General features: G+C 49.8%; 1 protein-coding gene across 5 annotated transcripts in view; it reads right to left on the bottom strand.

The window, feature by feature from the left end:
* Positions 1–3,102: 3,102 nt before the first annotated feature.
* Positions 3,103–22,980, bottom strand: part of pdlim7 (PDZ and LIM domain 7) — a 28,667-nt gene continuing 8,789 nt past the window's right edge. For 3 of the 5 annotated variants that reach the window (XM_076986573.1, XM_076986579.1, XM_076986596.1), the window contains exons 3-11: positions 21,627–21,778; positions 17,258–17,288; positions 15,854–16,074; positions 6,619–6,767; positions 6,072–6,321; positions 5,465–5,645; positions 5,235–5,355; positions 4,226–4,341; positions 3,103–3,874 (exon numbers count right to left, since the gene is read on the bottom strand). In XM_076986573.1, the coding sequence (XP_076842688.1) occupies positions 3,788–3,874; positions 4,226–4,341; positions 5,235–5,355; positions 5,465–5,645; positions 6,072–6,321; positions 6,619–6,767; positions 15,854–16,074; positions 17,258–17,288; positions 21,627–21,778 (1,308 nt within the window). In that variant the 3' untranslated portion in view covers positions 3,103–3,787. Of the gene's footprint in view, positions 3,875–4,225; positions 4,342–5,234; positions 5,356–5,464; positions 5,646–6,071; positions 6,322–6,618; positions 6,768–8,022; positions 8,740–9,255; positions 9,293–12,949; positions 13,105–13,626; positions 13,663–13,998; positions 14,016–15,853; positions 16,075–17,257; positions 17,289–21,626; positions 21,779–22,980 lie in introns of those variants that run through there. The other 2 variants (XM_076986587.1, XM_076986604.1) reach the window with 2 other exon arrangements.

Here is a 22,980-nt window from a genome sequence, read left to right as displayed (position 1 = left end):
TCCATAAAACAGCCGCCTCTGTCTTAACCTATGAAAGAAACGGCCGTGTATGGATGTGTCCAGCCCATTAAAAAAATAGCTGGTAGCAAAAACGATTGTATGAGAATATTTCACTAAAATACGAGGCAGAATTTTTTGAAGAACACAAAACAAAGGGAAAGGTTTCAGGAATATTTGGAGCCTTATGGTTGAAATGAGTAAAATTTTATGATTGCGTTTAATCATGTATTTTTCAATATTTTTTTACTTTCATCTATAATATTCATGTTGTCTGTATATATAAAAAAACTTTTCTATTCCAGTTTTGATGCTGGCACTACATGTAACATCTCTGGAAGTTGGTAACCAAAGGTTTAGAAGCATTTGAAATTTTCTTTGACATCCTTTAACTGTGTCTTGAATATTTAACGTCAAAACATTCTTCGGTAATTTGTCAGAAATGAACAGGTTCCCCTAGGAATCATCATAACAAAAGTCCATTGACAATAAATATGAAATTGTCCATTTACAATATTTAATTTCCAAAATGTAAATTTTTAATTGTGCAGCATTTTAATATTGAACATTTCACTGGTAATGCAATTTAAATATTTATTATATAGCACTTTGTAAGTAAATGTAAATGATATTTTAATATTGAGCCAAAAAAAGAAAAAAAAAGAAAAAAAAAAGACACCTGGCGTTACATTTGTCAAAGTATAACCTGTGAAGTGTTGGCTTAATGTTCATTGATCACAGCGTTGAATAAAGGATTTCTGCAGTGTTGGAGGGTTAAACCAGAAGCCTCTACACCATTTCTCTGTTATGTCCTGAAGCTGTTTGTGAACTGGATGGGTTTTATGACAGATAACGGAAAAAAAAGGAAAGAAAAGAAAAAACTAAACAGAAAAAAAGTTGAGTTTGAGCTTCATGCAGCATCTCATCAGCACAGAGATAAAAGCCAGTGAGAATATCTCCAGGAGCAGAGGCGAGACCCGGCGTCACACACAAACGTCAGAATCAACAACCCGCGAGCAGCCCTCAGGTAGCAGTCTAACGCAAACCTCTCACTCTTGACCCACTGGCACCTCTTCAGTGTGCATTTGAAATGTTGACATCTTTCCTCCTTACAGTACATTCCACTAGCGTAAATGTCTACATGAAAAAAAAATGAAATCTTAAATACAAAGAGGGGTGCCACGTTCTGATAAACTTGTCAGTTTTCACTTAAAAAGCCAACTTTAGAAGGAATATTCATCTAAAGTTCACTTAATATGTCCGAGATCCGTCCTTGAGAAGAAAAGCCAATATATTTCCCATGACTGTACACTGTCAAACACATTAGCTGTTCTGTATAAAAGAATGTGTGTTATTTTTCCAGATTCCCACTTTATTTTGAAACCGAAAACAGTAGTTGTGTACCTTTGAATGTTCAATTTCTTAATGTTCCTTGCCTTTCCGCAAGTCAGAATGCTGTATTTAACCTGCCACAGCGCTTATGCAATTGTACAATTTTTTTAATCATATTTTAAAGTTTTTGTTTTCTTTTTTTTGTACCTTTGTTTTCTTGGTCAGTGTAAATCGTCGTTGATGACTTTGTGCTAACAAGAAGCCCCACAATGAAGGGTTTTCTTTACTTTTGGACAATGATGGATTTGTGGGTAGAATTTTGAAAATTCGTTTCTAAGTGCTTTCAAGTATTGACTTGGCCTTATGTATATATCTATGAAATTTCAGAAAGGTATGTATAGTAATTCAATCTGAAATGGATGTAAATAAATTATATATTGTTAATCAGGAGTTGAATCTTTTTTATGGTATACCCGACTAGTGCAGTATGTAGTAAAAAAAAAAAAACCTAGCTTTTTTTTTAAAAGGATTTTATTAACATTCCACGTTTGCAGATTTGATTAAATGTCCAACAACATCTATAAATGACTTGTCTATTTGCATAACAAATTCTGTGAAAAGAATACAGTAGTTTACCTTTTGAATAAGAAAGGCATCCTGGTAATCTGTAGTCACAAAGCGATTTTAAAAGGCACTTGAAAAATAAAACAAAACAAAAAAAAAAACACTGGTCATGTCACATTCTGCCTCTAAGCGATGTGTTTACTCTTTCAGACAGAAGCTGCTTATATATGGAAAAGATCTGATTGGCATTCGGGCCGTAACACACCTGCTACATGGCACCTGTATGTATGGGATTGTCTCTTCAAAGAGCGCTGTAGCGTAACAGGAGGACAGGAGGTGATCCCCGCAGACTCGTTAGCGCGAGTTTGAAGCGCTCACTGATCTCCGAAGGTGTGTTGTTCATGACGATCTGCTAAGTCTGACGGTACCACAGTAATTCTAGAAGCTAGGAGCCATCGCTGCAGTGCTGCCGAGCTGTGGTGTTTAGAAGCAGAACTGAAGCCTCTGAACTACAGGCCCGCTACACAAATATGGGGCGGTTCCTCCTCTCGTGTGTCAACTTAGCACTTGTTTCATAGCAACAGTTCAACACTGCAGCTTTGTGTAAACGCGTCACGTGACGAAGGCTTAGATTGACCAACAAGGCAATCGGGTTTGTTAAGTGTCTCGGACGAGCGCGGTTTAAACAAAACACGCACAACAAAAGGCGGCACTTGCTGATTCAATAGCAGGATGCACTCCCGAGACGAGCTTCTCAGTATTCTGCGCCAAATTTGATTAAAACAGGCTCATGCAACGTGTTGATCTGGTTCACTACCATTAAAACAACAGCAGCAAAATAAAGAACCGCACTACTCTTTGGTTAGTGAAAGCCTGTTCCTTTGCATGCCAAAGCCAGCCTGGCGTCTGCAGGCCCCGAGCCCTTTCTTAATTAGAGTTGCCTGTCGGATTAGGACAGATGGATGAGGCGCGCTCAGGATTGGAGGCACGTAGAGCTCATTGGTCAGGTCAATACGAGAAGGGCCGCAATCAGCGCTAATGTAACGCTGTTCTCCTGCCAGCGGTTCGCACCCCTCCGTCTATGCTCCGCCATTACCTTAAGTACCCTGTGCTACAAACGAGGAAGGGGGAGGAAACTAGGTCTGTGGGAGGAGGAGGAGGAGGAGGGGAGTGGAGGAGGAAGACTGGGGGGGGGGGGGGGGGGGGGTGTTGAGGTAGCGTCTGTGTGCATCAGCCTCTCCACCGGGGGTTTCACACACAGCAGGAAAGCGTCCACGCCATTAAACGAAGCCAGGAGGCTCGGCCCCCGCCGCTTGGTAGCGGGCGGGTCCGGTTCGGCTTTGGGGGGGTCGGGTAAACGAGCGTGTGCCGACCCTGTGCCACACCACAGGCGTCCACGGTGGCTTACGCGCGCAGCACGGACACGCCCCACTGTGCACAGGCGTTCGGCCCACAGCTGGGCTTCATCTGGCCGTGGAGAGGGGGCGGGGCTCCCGTCAAACACCAGCACTTTACAGCCGGGCCTCATTGGCTAAATAGAGAATGCAGACATGGCAACCCACTTCCGGGTGCCAAGCCCCGAGGTTCTATTACACGTGGTTATAACAGCTCATAATCATCATCATCATCATCATCATCATCTCCGGCAGGAGAAAACCATGAACATTTCTTTATTACCACTCATCACAACAGTGAAATTATGCCAGACACAGACAAGCATCACATCTATTTTTCGTTTCACGTTTTTTTTTTTAACTACAGACTAGAAATCAGTACAATAGCCAACACAGCAATGGTCCAGTGCTCTGCTGACCGCCGGGGTCACTGTGATGTCGAGGTGTCGTGACCTTTACACGGCAGCAGTCTCGGGATCCCTGCTCCCTCCCTCGGCTCTTCAGAGAGGAGAGAAGGCGTGACCTTTACACAGGGGCTTGTCTTTCTTCGAGTAGAACGTCTTCCCCTCCAGATTCATATGGCAGAGCTGTAGTCGCAGAGAAAATAGGGAAGGGGTGTTTGGATTATTTTAAAAAATTATTATTTATCATAATGAATGTAAATCAATTTTGTTTAAATAGTAAATCAATTAATAAAAACAATTAAAATCCTAATCAATCTCAAAACGAGGAATAGAGGAGAGGTTGTTCTCGGCCGTGAGGTCAGAGTGAGTGTTTTACTCTGGCCGAGTCCGTTTAGCTGACAGATATCTCAGGGGGGAAAAATGTCTGAGGTTAGAAGCCAATAGGAAGAGATTTTTCCCCATTCTCAAGGTGACGTGAGGGGCGGGCCTGCCGGAGGCAGCGGGGGTGTGCCTGGAGGAGTGGGAGGGGCTTACGGCGCAGACGAAGCACGTGTCGTGCCAGCTGTAGCCGAGCGCCTCCAGGAAACGGTCCCCGGCGTCGATCTTGAAGTCGCAGCCGTGACATTTAGTGCCAAACATTTTTTCATAGTCTGCAGAAAATAAAAGCAGGAAGAAAATAATAACCGGATTAGCATTAGGAAAGCCAAAAAAAAAAGGGGGGTTAGAGAGAAGAAAAAACCCCCACAATTCTAGGCGGCTAAATTCATCAAGAGGAAGTAGAAAAGGAGGATTACACTGGCTGTGTGTGTGTGTACGCGCCGGGCTGGGGGCTTTGATAACACCGCTGCACATGCCTAAATGCGCCCTCCCAGTTTACTCCGTGGGGGAGGGACGGGGGGCGGACGGCCGCTGCTCGGGGCCAGTGGGGCCCAGGGGGCCGGCCCTCTTACTGTGCTGAGACTGCAGCTATTGGATCAGGCCTGCGCTCCCTGGCAGCGGCGGTCAGCGCCTTTCTGCTGAGTGCTGATGTGAGAAGGCCGGAGCAGGTGGGGGTGGGGGTGGGTGTGGCTTAATTTCCATAATAAAATTTTTAAGGCCCTTGCCAGAGCTGCCCGATTTAGACGCCTGTGTGCGTCAGATTAGGCCAGCGAAAGAACATCGGGAACAAATAAAAATAATTTTTTTTTTTTTTATCACAGACACAAAGAGGTAGAGCAAAGAACAGGAATACTCAGCAGGGGAGGGGCAGGGAGGTGGAGCTGGCTTTACTAGGGTGGGTGGAGGTCAAGGGGGTGGAGGTGCATACAACTGCAGTCAGTTCGATCTGCTGGCACGAAAATAAAAGTTACAATAAGCAAACCCCCCGGCCCTAATGTGGCTGACAGCAGTTGTGGATGTTCGATGCGCAGGGCCCGGGGTCGGGTGGCTGTAGTCCGCGGGCTGAATGATTAAGCGTGGCGGGGGGCCCCCAGGGCCCGGCTCGGGGAGGGAACCGTCAATACGATGTGCGGCCGGGCGCAAGGGGCCACTGGCGGCCTCCTACCTCTCTCGCAGTAGGGCTCGCCCTCCTCCATGTAGAAGGCCTGGTTCCTGATGGGCGCCTTGCAGGCGGCGCAGACGAAGCACTGTACGTGGTAGGTCATCTTCAGGGCGTGCATGATCTCCTGTGAGAGGGGGCGGGGCTTGTGGTTCATGTATATCCGCCACTAACGTCACACTACGCGCTTAAGTTTCTTCTCCACCAAACGATTCGTACTACGGAGTCGCACTCACCCCGGTTATCTTCTTCTTGCACTTGCCACAGTTGGGGGCGCAGCGATTGTCGTAGCAGTTGGTGCAGTAAACGGAGCCCTTCTCCTCGAAAAACCCGCCCTCGTCCACCATCACCCGACACTGGCAGCACACAAACTCCTCCGGGTGCCAAGAGCGGCCCAGAGCCACGACATAGCGGCCCCTGAAACACACACACACACGCACGCTTTGCTTTACAGTGAATGCTTCACTCACGGTACACTTAGCCCTTGTAAGGACTCGCAGAGTACAAGGCTCTCTAATGGAACTCAGAGGGCCGCCAAAGGAGCCCGCGTCTCCTCGTATCGATCCTGCGCAGTAAAAGCCCGTCCGCGCCGGCCCGTTTCCACGCACAGGGCGCGCTCCGTCTTTCAAAGTTTTGCCACAACTTTTCTCTCCCCTTTGTCCTCCACCCCCACCTGCTCTCCTAGATATCGACGTTTCCCTCCTCAGCCTACATCGATTTATAACCCCCACCCCCCACCTCCACCTTTCTTTCTTTTTATTTTTTTAAGGGGAGCTTGCGGTGCTTCTCCTCCCGACTGGAGGTGACAAACCAAACCCCCACCCACCCCCACCCACCCCGTACCTGATGACCTTGCTGCAGGCGGCGCAGAGGGGCGTGCGGGTGGGGGCGGGGCTGTCGGCCGGGCCCTGCAGCGCCGCCTGGAGGATGGAGGTGCGGTTCTGTGCAGGCGTGGGCTGGACGGGCTGGCTGTGCTGCGTCACCACCGTGCTGGTCTTGTCCGGGCGGTAGCGCTCGGCGAAGCCCGGGTCGGTCACCCACGGGGGGCGACACGACGGGCCCGTGCTGGAGGGAGGGGCAGCGGGTGGAGGAGCTGGGGGGGGGGACATGGGGGTGGGGGGGTGAGAATTGTGCTGGCAGAGCTTTGGTGCACGCGCTCATTACAGCGCCGTTCGCCTTGAGCTCACTGAAGCGCGTTCCTTAACAAGCCTCTCCTTAACAGTACAGTAGGGATATAGTAACAAACGAAAAGAGAGAGAGAGAGAGAGAGAGAGAGACAGTGAGAGAGAGAGAGAGAGAGAGAGAGAGAGAGAGAGAGAGACAGTGAGAGAGAGAGAGACAGTGAGAGAGAGAAAGAGAGAGAGACAGTGAGAGAGAGAAAGGTTTGTACCTCTGCTTCCCGGTTTGGTCTTGCTGGGGCAGGGCGCCACTCCATGGCTGTGGAGACACAAACAGTCCTTCTCATAATCACGTCCGTTCACAAACAGCTGCTGCCCAGCGACAACACGAGTGTGCCCCGTCCACCGCGGTTCCGGCGTCCTGTTGGGAAGACGCACGCCCAGCTGTCGCCCGGGTCAGTGGTCTGAATAACCGAAACGCAGCAGCATGGCGAACGCGTCCCGAGGTCAACGACGCTCGCGCCCCGGCCGTGTGCAGGTGACCGCGTGACGAGCTTCCACATTAAACCCACAGCCAAGTCCCATAACACTCCCTCCCCAACACACAGCAGAAATCTGCTTCATTCAGCTAAAAGGTCCTGAAGTTGGTCGGGGCCGGTTGTCGAGATGGATTCGTGGCGTTTTGCGCATGCAAAGTGCCGAAAAACGCACGAACTGACAGCTATTTCAACTTCTTCGTTCCTAAGAAATCTCCCACTTACAAGGTACTTACTGTATTCTAGGTGTCCTGCCCCTCCCCCGCCATCCTAAATAATCAACCCCATACATCACTTTGACTTGCGCAGTCCTCCAGCCCGAGTGTGTGTGCATGTTTCGCCATTCCTCATACTTGATGACACCACAGAGAGTCCGTTTTGATTAATGCTCGGTGGATTGCCTTGAGCAGAATTACTGTTCATCAGCGCACACACATACACCAAACCAGTCTGCAGGACTCATGACTGGTCTCTTCCATTACCAAGAAAAGCTTTCTGACCAGACCACCACCTTCTTAGCAGGCAGAAACAGCCACGAATTAAGCTTTAAAACAAAGAAAAATGTTTAAAAACCCTCCAAAAAACCTGTTGCATCCAAATGATGTTTAAGCCAAGCTTGCTCAACCGTTCATCGTGTATACGGTAATTCAATAATTATAGTAATTACATCCATCATAATAGTAATTGTGTGCATTTCCAGACTCTAATTCCGAAATGGAACACGTTTGGCCTTTAATATCAAGCACAGCATTACGGTAATTGTGCTTCATTGCTTATGTCACGAAGTAGAACTTCGTCTTCAATAGCAGCCTGATCGTTAAATTACGCTCTAATAATACACTAACACCTTTTATTTTTTGCGTAGGACTCTCAATGCGGCTCTGGAAGTCGACTTGACAGCTGTTCTTGCATGCTGCCCGAGTGGCATTGTGGCAACATCAAAAGGACTCATGTACGCGTCTTGGTAATCACACGTGACGAGGCGTCGTTGTAATCACACGTGACCAAGCACTCACTGCCTCACGCTGCATTCTTGACCTCGGATTCTAGCGGCTGACGAAGCAGGCGGTTTAGACGGCAGAACAGAGAAGAACACAGGTTCAAGAGTTGAGATGAAGAGCAGAAACACCGAAGACAGCAGGAAGGAAGTTGTGTTTTAATATTTTATGAGTTCAGAAAAGCAGAGGCAAAAAACGTCAGTTTTAGAATTTGTTTTGCTCACTGAAGAGTCAGAGAGAGAGAGAGAGAGAAAACATGAAATATGATGAGCATTAAAACAGCAAAGAGAGGGGGAAAAGCAAATGAATAAAAGACGAAAGGTCAAATCACAGAGGGGGCGACGCTATACATTCAGAGCACATAATAGTGAAATAACAGTGAGATAACTGAAACCACCCACCCCAAGAAATACCACAACTAAAACACAGGATCACGTCATCAGAAAGACTAGTATGCTAACACTATTGCAGACCGCAGTCAGAGAATCCAGAAGGACCCCCGTCGGTCGGGCTCAGATCGCGTTTGTCTCCACTTCGCCTTTAAGATCTAGGCTGCAATCCTTCTTATACTTTTTTTTTTTGTTTGTTTTTACATTTCCCCCCCCCCCATCTTTTTTAAATGTCGAAACATCCCCCTCCTGGTGGGTGTGTGCTCCGCACTTGACGCCCAATCGTGTTGCCCTGGGCTCGGAGCGAGGCTGGGGCTCCGCCCCTTGGCGCGGCGGTGCACGCCCAGGCGGGCAGACGGGGCGGAGCGGGCGTTCACGACTTGATGTTGAGGGCGCGGGCGGACCTATCGTGGTGCCAGTCTCTCAGCCTGGCGTAGCGTGGGCTCTGAATCTCACTGAGGAACTTCTCCCTGCCAGAGGCCCCGCGGGGAGACGCGTAGAGGAGGTGGACGAGGTTTTGCACGTGTGGAGGGGACAGGGTCGCACAGGGGAGACCGAGGGAGAAGGAGAAACAGAGAAAACTAGAAAACAGAGACAGAGGCTCATAGAAAAGTAATAAGAACAAAACACAAAGTCTAGGGGGGAGAAGAACTAATTGTACTAATAATAGTTATAGATGGAAATGGAGGTAAAATAGGATGGGGGGGAAAAAGAATAAAACAATGAAGACAAGCAAGCACTCCTCTATACAGTCGAGCCATGCAGGGCACAGTGTGCATGTGGCTGGATGAGAGAGCACTGCTGATTAGAGGTGAGCAGGCCTCTGTGTCTGGGTGGAGCAGAGCACCATCAACTCCTCCATCACAGGATCAGACAGCACTCGGAAACACACGTGGGCCGAGGTGTGGTTTAGTGCCCTCTACCGCACTTCTCTCAGTCTCTCTCTCTCTCTCTCTCTCTCACATACACACACGCACACAAATTACCTGGACCTTTTCATGGTTTCATCATCGGGGTCCTGCACTGAGGGAGGCACGAGAGAGACACAAATGAGATTCTGTTTGGCTCACACACACACCACCACAAACCACCAATCAAAAACAACAACTGAACTGAGCAGGACGTATCTGCAGCGGTTCTGATCCAAGGTTAACAAACAAGCGTCCCTCCGTCTATCCTCGTCAATCCAGGAACACGGCGAGTCAATCCAGGGCTGCATGCGAAACTTTGTTATCTCCAATTTACAGAGGCCAGATCAGGACCACTCAAGCCTCAGCGATTTAGAAAATAAATAATAAACCTCTGGAGAAAAGGTCTAATCCACAACCTGTAGCGCAGCAACGAGATTGGACAGGGGGCTTTATTCTGGCTGATGGTTCAGCCCGAAACATCAGATCAGGGATTCAGTAGTTTAAGCCTCTACTTTCGGACAAGAAAGGTCGTCCCCCGCCCCAATCAACAGCAGGGCCAGAGGCTTAACTACATGTTAGGGGATGAGAGGAATAAATATTTCTACAAGATGACCAAAAAAAAAAAAAATTATATATATATATATAGCAGTAACGTCTGAGGCAGTATTGTCTGGAAAGTGTTGTCGGAGCGTGATGATTACATCAACAGCGGGAGGTTACTCAGATCCTTCACTCAAAACGGAGGCGTTCCTGGGTCTAGACTCCAGCTGGCCTTTACACGCTCTCCCTCGTTTTTGCAAGTGAATGAGTTACTGTGAGTTGCCTGTACTGTAGCTACTACATACGAGAGATGGGCATGAATGTGGCTTACTGTAATCAGCTGCCCCGAGCTGGTGAGAGCTGCTGACTGTAGTCAGCTACAGAGCGCCGGGCGAGGGCGTGAGACGTTGACTGTAGTCAGCTACAGAGCGCCAGGCGGGCGTGAGACGTTGACTATAGTCAGCTACAGAGCGCCGGGCGAGGGCGTGAGACGTTGACTGTAGTCAGCTACAGAGCGCCGGGCGAGGGCGTGAGACGTTGACTGTAGTCAGCTACAGAGCGCCGGGCGAGGGCGTGAGACGTTGACTGTAGTCAGCTACAGAGCGCCGGGCGAGGGCGTGAGACGTTGACTGTAGTCAGCTACAGAGCGCCGGGCGAGGGCGTGAGACGTTGACTGTAGTCATCTACAGAGCGTCGTGCGAGGGCGTGAGACGTTGACTGTAGTCAGCTACAGAGCGCCGGGCGAGGGCGTGAGGCGAGGGCGTGAGACGTTGACTGTAATCAGCTACAGAGCGCCGGGCGAGGGCGTGAGACGTTGACTGTAATCAGCTACAGAGCGCCGGGCGAGGGCGTGAGACGTTGACTGTAGTCATCTACAGAGCGTCGTGCGAGGGCGTGAGACGTTGACTGTAGTCAGCTACAGAGCGTCGTGCGAGGGCGTGAGACGTTGACTGTAGTCAGCTACAGAGCGTCGTGCGAGGGCGTGAGACGTTGACTGTAGTCAGCTACAGAGCGTCGTGCGAGGGCGTGAGACGTTGACTGTAGTCAGCTACAGAGCGCCAGGCGGGCGTGAGACGTTGACTGTAGTCAGCTACAGAGCGCCAGGCGGGCGTGAGACGTTGACTGTAGTCAGCTACAGAGCGCCGGGCGAGGGCGTGAGACGTTGACTGTAGTCAGCTACAGAGCGCCGGGCGAGGGCGTGAGACGTTGACTGTAGTCAGCTACAGAGCGCCAGGCGGGCGTGAGACGTTGACTATAGTCAGCTACAGAGCGCCGGGCGAGGGCGTGAGACGTTGACTGTAGTCAGCTACAGAGCGCCGGGCGAGGGCGTGAGACGTTGACTGTAGTCAGCTACAGAGCGCCGGGCGAGGGCGTGAGACGTTGACTGTAGTCAGCTACAGAGCGCCGGGCGAGGGCGTGAGACGTTGACTGTAGTCAGCTACAGAGCGCCGGGCGAGGGCGTGAGACGTTGACTGTAATCAGCTACAGAGCGCCGGGCGAGGGCGTGAGACGTTGACTGTAATCAGCTACAGAGCGCCGGGCGAGGGCGTGAGACGTTGACTGTAGTCAGCTACAGAGCGTCGTGCGAGGGCGTGAGACGTTGACTGTAGTCAGCTACAGAGCGCCGTGCGAGGGCGTGAGACGTTGACTGTAGTCAGCTACAGAGCGTCGTGCGAGGGCGTGAGACGTTGACTGTAGTCAGCTACAGAGCGTCGTGCGAGGGCGTGAGACGTTGACTGTAGTCAGCTACAGAGCGTCGTGCGAGGGCGTGAGACGTTGACTGTAGTCAGCTACAGAGCGTCGTGCGAGGGCGTGAGACGTTGACTGTAGTCAGCTACAGAGCGCCAGGCGGGCGTGAGACGTTGACTGTAGTCAGCTACAGAGCGCCGGGCGAGGGCGTGAGACGTTGACTGTAGTCAGCTACAGAGCGCCGGGCGAGGGCGTGAGACGTTGACTGTAGTCAGCTACAGAGCGCCGGGCGAGGGCGTGAGACATTGACTGTAGTCAGCTACAGAGCGCCGGGCGAGGGCGTGAGACGTTGACTGTAGTCAGCTACAGAGCGCCGGGCGAGGGCGTGAGACGTTGACTGTAGTCAGCTACAGAGCGCCGGGCGAGGGCGTGAGACGTTGACTGTAGTCAGCTACAGAGCGCCGGGCGAGGGCGTGAGACGTTGACTGTAGTCAGCTACAGAGCGCCGGGCGAGGGCGTGAGACGTTGACTGTAGTCAGCTACAGAGCGCCGGGCGAGGGCGTGAGACGTTGACTGTAGTCAGCTACAGAGCGCCGGGCGAGGGCGTGAGACGTTGACTGTAGTCAGCTACAGAGCGCCGGGCGAGGGCGTGAGACGTTGACTGTAATCAGCTACAGAGCGCCGGGCGAGGGCGTGAGACGTTGACTGTAATCAGCTACAGAGCGCCGGGCGAGGGCGTGAGACGTTGACTGTAATCAGCTACAGAGCGCCGGGCGAGGGCGTGAGACGTTGACTATAATCAGCTACAGAGCGTCGGGCGAGGGCGTGAGACGTTGACTGTAGTCATCTACAGAGCGTCGTGCGAGGGCGTGAGACGTTGACTGTAATCAGCTACAGAGCGCCGGGCGAGGGCGTGAGACGTTGACTATAATCAGCTACAGAGCGTCGGGCGAGGGCGTGAGACGTTGACTGTAGTCATCTACAGAGCGTCGTGCGAGGGCGTGAGACGTTGACTGTAGTCAGCTACAGAGCGTCGTGCGAGGGCGTGAGACGTTGACTGTAGTCAGCTACAGAGCGTCGTGCGAGGGCGTGAGACGTTGACTGTAGTCAGCTACAGAGCGTTGTGCGAGGGCGTGAGACGTTGACTGTAGTCAGCTACAGAGCGCCAGGCGGGCGTGAGACGTTGACTGTAGTCAGCTACAGAGCACCAGGCGGGCGTGAGACGTTGACTGTAGTCAGCTACAGAGCGCCGGGCGAGGGCGTGAGACGTTGACTGTAGTCAGCTACAGAGCGCCGGGCGAGGGCGTGAGACGTTGACTGTAGTCAGCTACAGAGCGCCGGGCGAGGGCGTGAGACGTTGACTGTAGTCAGCTACAGAGCGCCGGGCGAGGGCGTGAGACGTTGACTGTAGTCAGTTACAGAGCGCCGGGCGAGGGCGTGAGACGTTGACTGTAGTCAGCTACAGAGCGCCGGGCGAGGGCGTGAGACGTTGACTGTAGTCAGCTACAGAGCGCCGGGCGAGGGCGTGAGGGCTGCTTACTGTAGTCGGTTCCTGTGAGCTGGGCTAGGATGCGGAAGGAGCGGGACTGCGTGGTGCCGGTGCGCGGCTGCCAGTCCTGTGTGTCCTCGATCAGTCGCTTCTTACTGCGGTCGTTCGGGATAAAGCACGGCAGGTTGTCCACACGCAGACCGTGCCTGGGGGGGGGGAGGGGCGAGGTCAGAGGTCACGGAACGCCGCTCGTTACAACGCAACATTCCGACACGACATGCCACGGCTACAACTCATGCGCCCGGTTTGTTTGTTTACTCAAGCAATGAGCCATCAAACAAAACAAAAAGGATCAAGCCGAGCATGCAGGTGCTACACGTGGTGAGTCATGACCCGGGCACGGACCCACATACGCGCCACCCTTTCTGGTGTGGCTAGAACACCTCACACACACACACACACACACACACAAACGCCAAAACAGCATTTTGAGACGAACGCTCCTAATCCGCTTTATGTGGCGATTTTCTGGGGCCGCGCGACACGGCTGTTTCGGTTAACGCGATGGAGCGCCGACACCAGCTCAGTGAAGCAAACACGCTAGGAGCAAAGCAGTGGAGGTCAACGCAGGGTCAGCACACACACACACACACACACACACACACACACGGGGAGGTTATAGTCTGCACCGCACGCTCAGCCTAATCACCTCCGGGGGCCTAACTTACTTGTCATGGTACAGATCCTCATAGAAACCTTCACCTCTGCCACGAAGGGGGGGAAAAATAGAATGAAGAAAAGAGGAATGAAAGAAAGATCAGAAACACAGGGGGAAAGCGAATAGCAGTACAGAAACAACAAAAGCTGGAACAAAGTGAATCCCACGGTGAATTACACAAGCTCAGTAAAGCCGTGGCATCCACCATGTTTGCACTAGGCTAGACTGGGCCTGATCAGAAACAAGGAACGTGGAATTGCACACGAACGAGCAAAAGAGGGTGCGGCCCAGACAACCGGCTGTGGTGCAGCGAAACCATCACGAGGACGATCTGCTTCTCGGAACTAAATCAAAACTAAATAAGTAAGAAAGCGGTACTAACTTGTCAGGAACCTCCATCTGCTGGATGAGAGGGCAACAAATAAAATAAATTAGAAAAGGTAAACAATTAATTTGTTAAGGAATAACAATTATTTGTTAAAAGGAATAAGAAGCACAAGTCACACATGCGCGAGCAAAATGCCAAAAAGCACAAACCGTGTGCAGCTTGAGGAACAAACGCAGGTGCCCCGTGTGGGCGGAGCTTCACTGCTCATGCCATTGCCTTGAGAAAACTCCTCCCACCACCGGCCCCGCCTCCAATAAGTCTAGTAAAATAACGCCCTGGTCAATAGTTGTTTCTCGCGTCATCCTTTAGCTACTACAGCAGACTGAGTGGGCGTGGTCTTGTGGCATAGTTGTTCCGTTTTGCGAATTGTCTACAATGATCCCTCAAAGAATATCTCGATGTCTGCGGGGTCTTCAGTCAGAAGGTCATTCTGCAGTGCCCAGAGATGTAAACACTTGAGGGGCACACACACACACAGGCGCTAACCACTCTCCCTCCACTACAGCTCAACCCCACACACCCCCCTCGCTCCACAATGAGAAACAGAGACCGGCGGCTGACCTTTTGCTAAAAACAGCTCGCTCAAACACCAAGTTTGTTTGTTTTGAGTACGAACAACTAGGCTTGACGTGTGGTGAAGCGGGAGACTGTTCAGTCGCTCAGGGCAGAGGATGAGACACAGAGCTGAGGCTCTTTCCAAGTAAGGCTGTTAAGTAACTCTGCACTCTGGCAGCTAAAGAACTCGGTGCATTTTAAGGGAAGGCCAGGGCTCTATAAACAGCAGCAGACAACGCCAAGCGCTCGCCTAAAGGCTGACACACACACACACACACACACACACACACACACACACACACACACACACACACACACACACACACACACACACACACACACACACACACACACACACACACACACACACACACACACACACACACCACGCTCCTAAAGTAGTCTCCTACAAATTTAGCCCAACCCCTCAAAGACGAGATGTTCACCGCCTCCTGTCCGGCAACATCTGCTGCTTGGAGTGTTTTTGGGTCTCCTTTATAACGCAGCATCTCCTCCTCACAGCAGTTGGACGGGAGACGTTCCCTGCTGAGGGACGATAAAGGGGAGAGGGGAGGGCCGAGGAAGTAGGCCGGGAGCGTGTCCGACACGGCGGTGCTCCAAACGCACGGAAGAACTCGAACGACATACACCTGCATGGTGTCCAATGAATGAGAGAGAGAGAAAGAGTCGCGCAGCTGCCTAACAGTGTGTGTATCAAAACCCTGCTAAATAAATGCAGTTACACACCCACTCAGACAGAGAAATGATAAACACTGAGAAACAAGTCCGAGACAAGGGAGAGGTAATTAAACAAAAGAGAGAGAGAGAGAGAGAGAGAGAGAGAGAGAGAATTGAATTGAAAATTGAATTGAGAGAGAGAGAGAGAGAGAGAGAGAGAGCGAGAGAGAGAGAGCGAGAGAGCTCAGACAGGAGAGAAGCAGAAAGAGCAAATTATAGACAGAGAGAAGAAAAGTCTCAACTGAAACACTCCTCCCTAGCCAGGTCCCACATCTCTGATGTTCAGGCACCGCCCGCGTTAAGACAGCGAGACAGAAAGCAGACGTGAAGCTGACGGCCGATGCGGCTGGTCTCACGCGCTACTCTCCCTTCAGGGCCAACTATACCTTCACGTGTTGGGAGCCTCCGAATTTCTCGACTTAAAAAACTTTTTCCGCTCAAAAAAAATGTATTTGTTGCCCTCGTTTTGGCTTCAATAACCTTGCATCTTCAGAAAGGTCAAAAGGTTTGAAAATTCACCGCGGTCATAGTGACCGGGGGTTTGTGAGGGACCTACCCATTGTGAGAGTGGGGCGTGCTGGCAGTGGGCAGGGCGCTGAGGCCGTGGGCGGGGCCGGGGCTGCCCATGCTCATATTGTGCGCATACGCCACAGGTCTGATGATGGGCCCTGCGCTTGCATTACTAGCGGCTGCGGAGAAGGGTCGTGCCATCTTGTTTATTCTCATGCTGGGTGAGAAGGAGTACTTTGCTTGAGTGGGTGCAGGTGTGAGTGAACCCTGGGGAGGTCAGACACACACACACACACACACACACACACACACAGCACAACAAACCCAAAACCATGCAGATCAAACAAGGCATTTACACAAACATCAATCGTAACAGATTGGACAATCCCAGACTCACGGGGCCATCACTCAAACGTGACAGACCTGGACCACTGCACAGAAAATAAGCTGCTCGGTCTAAATGAGCTTAGTGGACCAGTCACAGAAACAAACAACGAAAGCCGTATGCTTCTGTGAACATTCATCTCAGCCTCCCCAGACAGCCGGGATCTTCAACAGCTGCGGCTTCCGATGCTCCTGCATCATCATTCAATCCCAGATTAAAATCCATGCATTCAATCTTCCTCGGAGAGCAGTTGCAAATCAAAATAAATAACACTAATAGTTATGCTAAGTGATAAATCTGCCGTCACCTGTTCAGGAGGAGAGAGGGGCGAGAAAGGCAGACAGAAGCCTCAACACAGCCCGCTGTCTGAGTAATATTTCTCTTGGGCGGCCGCCAGAAGCATCCTCTCTGCTTTCTGCTGCATCGGCACTCAGCGCTCGAGTGGCTCCCAGAGTCGAGCTGAATCGTTCGATACGTGGCAGGGATGTGAACAAGAGCGCGGCTCCAGACCGGCCACAGGAGGGCGCCATTTCTCCCCACCGCTCATCTTCCCAAATGGGGAACTCTCGTATGAGGCAGATGTGAATGTCCGCCCATCCTGAAAGATTACTTTTTTTTTTTTTTTTTTTTTTGCATTTCCAGCATTATTTCCACCCACAAAATCTTCCACTGACTTCTCAAACGGGCCCCTGTTGGATCTGTCAAATGAGTCTGGGATTGTGCATTCTGTGGCAGCGTCACAAGGCCCAAACAAAACTGCCAAGAACAGATTTCAGATTTTCATTAGCGTGCAAATAACAGACTTCAACACGGCCTCAGCAAATGGCAAATCACCCGGCGACGGCCCGACAAGACTTCTGCAGCTTAGCACAGCTCGAACAACCCGAACAACGGCTCAACAACGAGAGAGTCAAAGGAGGCACTGCAGTCATGAACCGGAGACTGCAGTCCAACAATGAGCTGCATATATATATATTTTATATATATTGAGGGGCCACAGTCTGCCGTGAGCCACAGCAGAAGCCTTGCAGATTACCAATCAGAACAGCAGAGGAAGACCGTTACCTTCTGTTCACCTCCGCCAGGCTGGAAGGCCCTGTTGAGTGTGAGAGAGAGAGAGAGTGTGTGTGAGAGAGAGTGTGTGTGAGAGAGAGAGAGAGAGAGAGTTACAAATTACAGCAGCATGTTGATTTCTATACATTTTCAGTTAAGAAACAAGAACATTAAAACGCTCTTCTACTCATTATTAGTGATTAGTGCTCTTTGCACATAGAGCCACTTGAACAATGACAGGTATATTTGATCAGATAGAAGTCCCACTGGCAGGCGAGACTTTTCAAGTCTGGACGGTCTCTGTTCCTCCCTCACACGAGGCTCTCTGAAGTCTTTCTACACAATCTCTCTCTCTGTAGGATGCTGTAAAAGGTACATTTCAGATTTCTTGTGGGGTTTGGGGCTTCGGTATATTTACTACTGCTCAATACCTCAGACATGTCTAAGAAGACGTGTTCAACTGCAAAGAAGAGGATTGGTGGATGGGCGGGGGGGTATCCAAACATTCACTTTTTAAACGCACATCGCTCAACACACATCACTTTGCCCTGTTGGCAACCGCGTTCAGTGATCTCACTGCACAAAAGTCCAGGCCCTGATCGAACACGCAGGTCATCCATCTTGCAGCTGCAAAGCGAGCGTCAACAAACGCGTTCCACAGAAAACACATCATTTAAAGCACAGGCTGCCACGAGAAGCTTCTATGTGACACCCTAAGCACTCTGGAGATGGAGCAAAGACTTATGGGATGTAGTGGCATTTCTATAAACAAGCAAACAACAACAACAACCACAACTACAACAACAACCCCCCATAAAGCTCCAGACACTGCCAAATAATTTATAAGTCACTGTGTCTATCGGTTTTGGGGAGTGTTTGTTGTTTTTTTTAAGCTGTATTCTGAGAGCAGCCGTAGTCTGACCTTCCCATACGCAGAGCCACAGTCATGGTAACTTGTCTTGTCCAGCTGCATTGTGTCTGGGGGAAACATCTGTACTCCTCAAACTGATTAATCCATATATTAACATGATGGATTAGGACAGGACTGCTCTTTTAACACGAGACTTGGCTTGACCGTTCTGGCACTGGACTTAAGCTCACGCGGCATGAGGGAATATAACAAATTAATTTGGTAACGAATCTCTGTGGTGAATTGCTTAAAGCCCTTAATAAAGATCAGCTTTTGCAGCGTTTATGAGAACGAAGACGCTCAGAGAGCTCAATGAAGAGTGAATGAGAGACACCCAAACTTGCTTAGTGTCCCTTCCTCAAATCTATCCGCCCATCTTCCTTTAACCTTTGTCTCAGCTGACCAACAAACTAAGGCAACAGAATTTATGACGTTCCATCAATGACAACTCCCCCCACCGTCATGAGCTTGCATTTCCTGTGACCAGGCGTTACTTCCTGCGACACGGCAGGAGCTGGACATCCTGCAACACACTCAGACAACTGCAGGAAGCAAACAGGATGAGATAGTCAGAGTGAGGCTGCTTATCTAAACAGAGGGCACTGAGCATACGGTCCATGAAACTGTAGTCCATCTCTTGCTACACGCCATTCTGCTAAAGGAGGACAAAGGGATACCAGAGTGGGATTCAGGAGTGTTAGGATATCGAGGCTTAAGTATATAAACGCCCAAGTGAGATCGGGGCTCGTATTTACCCCAGTGAGGGGCAAGTCCCTAGCCACTGGCCCAAAGATTTGCAGGGTCTTTTACACATGTGTAGAAGTCTTGCCTTTATGTGTAAAATGTATTTCCTTTATCGCAGGGCCCGTAATGCATCTCCAGCTGGATTTTGGACAGCTCGATGGCTTTAACCACGAGTTCCCAGCAGGTAGCGGCCAGGCAAGCCCATGCCCACTGACTGGGAAGAGAGTGGTGTTAGTAACTTCGCACTTCACGAAAAGACCTCGTGTGTAGAGAAATGGAACAATAGTTTTTCAGGCTGACCTTATAAAGGATACCCCATCCACAAAAACAAGCCACCTTGACAGAAACCAAAGCAGAAACTGCTAAAATTCAACAATGCATTCACTTCCTGACCATCCAATTCTGCGTGTGGAAAAAAAAAAAAAAAAAGAGATCTGTGTATATGCAAGGTGTCAGTTTTCAATGGCACATCACCATCAATACTACCACCACCGCTCCGAGCGCAGACAAGGCCACATACTGTATGTACAAATGAGACACATCAGTAATCTAATCCACTCCAGAGCTTGACCAGAACAGCGGTTGAATCTAGTCAAAGTGAAATCAAAGCAGGAGGCGCGTGGAGATGCGAGTGTAGCTGGACCGGACTTACTAAGCGTGACGCACAAAAAAAGTCCACAAACCGCTTCCAAGAACTTGATGAGCACTATAAATCCACTAATTGCACAACCAGTCTGAAAGGGCCACTAAAAAAAGAACCATAGACGTGTTTGGACTCACACCTGTGATTATGTCCTCCTGCAGACAATGAGCACTGTAATTTTACCACAGTCAACACAACAGAACAGTCAACCTGCTGCAACAAAAGACCAGAAGCCACAGCAAAGCTTCTGATGCAATAACTGCCATTTGTAAATAGCCAGAACTAAACAATTAAAAATTATACTTTGGGATGAGAGTGCCTGTACAATGCCGTAAAGACTTACAAATGTGCCCTAGCTGTCTATTCAGAAAAGCACCCTTAGCTAGCACAAATAGGTTCAAAGTTCACAGTTCGGAGCAAGGGCAAGTGCAAACGTAAAAGTCTTTTTACAAGTGACCTGAAGGTCAAAATCGCAGGTTGGGTGTTGGGCCAGTGCCCTCAAGTATAATGAAGCAGCAGGTCAATTTTTGCCCTTGTAGACAAGCATCAGTTTTAAACCCAATACGAGGGGCTACAAGAAGCCAGTGAGGTGAAGCAGGAAGCAGTGGCGAGATTGTTTGTGCAGCAACATCCTGGATCAATTGCAAGAGCACACGAAAAACACACCAGAAGTGAGCCACAGTGGTAAGGCCTAGAGATGACCAGTGACTAAACCTGCCTGGACACCCTGGAGGGAAAAGGGTGCACTCCCCCCCATCCTTAATATATGCATGATCTATGCTAATATGGTAATATCTGCTCCAAATATGCATGACCATATTAGTGACGTGATCCGAGAGCGACAGCCAGTCATCCACAATTACGCCAAGGTTTCCCCACGCTCTCAGATGGGACGATCGGGTTCTCGAAAGAGATGGCAAACATCCCTGAGAGGACCAACTGCTTCAGTCATGCGTAGCAGCTCCGTCTCGCTGGTATTCAGCTTTAGAGGGCGAGCTGAGCGGCTGCTCGAGTCCAGGGTGAAGAGAACATTAAATTACACGGAGTCCAGGTCAGGAATACGGGGACATCTTCATGGTATATGGTTATATACAATATGCACGATGATATTTCGTTTCTCTGAGGTTTTCCAACATGCTGGAACAAACATGGTGCCCCAGAAAAACAGTACTGCACTCCAAAAATGCTCCAACTGGTCCAATTTGTTTTTAAAATTACTGATGCCTGCAACGTACTCAGAAAAGCACATCAACAATTTGCCAGGATAATGACAACGTAATGCGTAACCACCACCCCATTGTCAGACACAAAAGCAGTCTAGATCAAACTTGTTCACAGGAAGCAAAAACCATGCAACACGTTACATTTCCGCAATGACATCATCTTCACTTTTCGAGTCATCTTCTCCGCATTAAGAAGCACTACCCACTCCGGGACTTCTCCATGACAACCAAAGTCTCCTCTTCTCCCTTAAAAGGAGATAGTCGTGGTGGAGACCAGCAGCTTGGCCCAAAACCCAGAGACTTCAGTCAGCGCACCCCTCAGTGTTGACGTAACGACCGCCTAACGACGGGATAGACCCGTCTGCTCCCATAAACCCCCGTGGGGCCGTAAAGCCGTGGGGCTCGGGGGTTTTACCCCAGCACTCCTCACACCACGTGGGCCACAAAGCCTGCCGGACTCCCTCCTATAGGAGAGCAGTGCTGAGATTTGTAAGGAAAACTGCATTTAAAAGGCAGTTTGATATCGTTTTATAGTTTTAGTCCAAGCTAGAAAGTGCAGTTCTGTCACTCCGGTCATATCAGGGAGCCCATGGTCCTCGGGTCCCGCTCATGAAGCAACAAGCATTCAGAGACAACAAATTTGCTTAGAGCTGATCGTTACAGAAACAGCCCGGAACAAATAAAAATCTATTGGCAGGACGGACGTAGCCTCAAGCGTTTTCAAATCGAGTCTCGATTCGAGTCGTTAAGAAACAAGAGAGCAACAGTGCACATGTGCAGGCCCCTGTCCTGTTGGAGTTTAACAACGAATATACGGTTAGCAAAAGTGCATGTTGAAAGAGTGGGTGAATGCGTTCACACCTGCTGAGCGTCAGGACGAGGGAGTCGGTAGCGGCCTTGATCTTATTCTGCGCCTCCACGTGAGTCATCTCCTCGGCATTGCTGCCTCCGATAGACATCACCCAATCTCCCATACCCACGCCGGCCTGGGCGGCCTTACCTCCTGGAGTCACCTGCAACACACACACACACACACACACACACACACACACACACACACACACACACACACACACACACACACACACACACACACACACACACACACACACACACACACACACACACACACACACACACACACACAGTGAGGGGGGAGGTGTGAATTACATTAGCCATGTCATTATTAATACACCCAGCAGACACAGGTTACGTCTATTTCAAGATGTCAGTGGTGTTTCTCCAGGAAATATATTTATATGTCTAGAACCAGACTTATTCTATTTCTGCACAACCTGCTGTCCACCACATTTGTGTAAGTAGAAGAACACAAGAAGAATAACCGATCAATCGACTCCATGAAGATTTTCCATGTAGATCATTTCATAGTGGCAGCAAGTCAAGTCTACTCAAGGAAATGACGACACGTGTCGGGTCGTTATTAGGGTAGATTATCATTAGCTCCGTTACAATATGGTTAACACCTTTTCCCAGGTAACGTTTAAACACCTTTTCAGCTCAATAGTGCGAGAGCGACATATTCGTTACTTACAGTACATTTATTATTGTTATTAATTATTATTACTTCTACCAATATTACTACTATTAATAACATTGTTAATAGTAACTTCTGTAGTGGTAGTAAAAGTGTATAAATATATTTATATATGTTTATAAAGGCTCTGACTCGTGGAAAAAATTAAACTCCAAAAACTCCCGAGTTAACGACATCGACAGATAATGTAACGGTGTGTCACGTACAGGAAACCGGTACCGTATAACCGCGCGGCTGCTACTCCTGACTCACCGTCTGCAGACGCTGCGGAGTGTCGTCATGGCAGCACGCGCGACGCGACCGAGAGAGTCGACGGGAAAACCGAGGATAAACAGAGTGCGCGCGGGGAGAGATCTCGCGCGTCCAGCGTTCTTCACTTCGCGTTCTGCCAGGTGCAGCACCGTGAGCACCTGCGGCTCGGGTGGATGTGTTCGTGGCGGAGAGGCTCTTCCCGAACCCTGACAAAGCGGGTTCACAATACACAACACGACATTTGAAGCACCTGCGGCAGTCCTAACATAATCACTGCAAATAAAACCAAAAAAGGTGTCGTTTTCTGACTAGGGCGACATTAAGATTGTTATGAAACGTAGTCCATAAACAGATTAATTCTGCTAAGACTTAATCATTGAAAAGTAATTTTAAAAGACTAAATAATAA

The sequence above is a fragment of the Brachyhypopomus gauderio genome, chromosome 2 (assembly GCF_052324685.1).
Source record: "Brachyhypopomus gauderio isolate BG-103 chromosome 2, BGAUD_0.2, whole genome shotgun sequence".
Taxonomy (NCBI): Eukaryota; Metazoa; Chordata; class Actinopteri; order Gymnotiformes; family Hypopomidae; genus Brachyhypopomus; species Brachyhypopomus gauderio.
The sequence above is the reverse complement of the archived record's forward strand: the minus strand, read 5'-3'. Positions and strand labels throughout refer to the sequence as shown.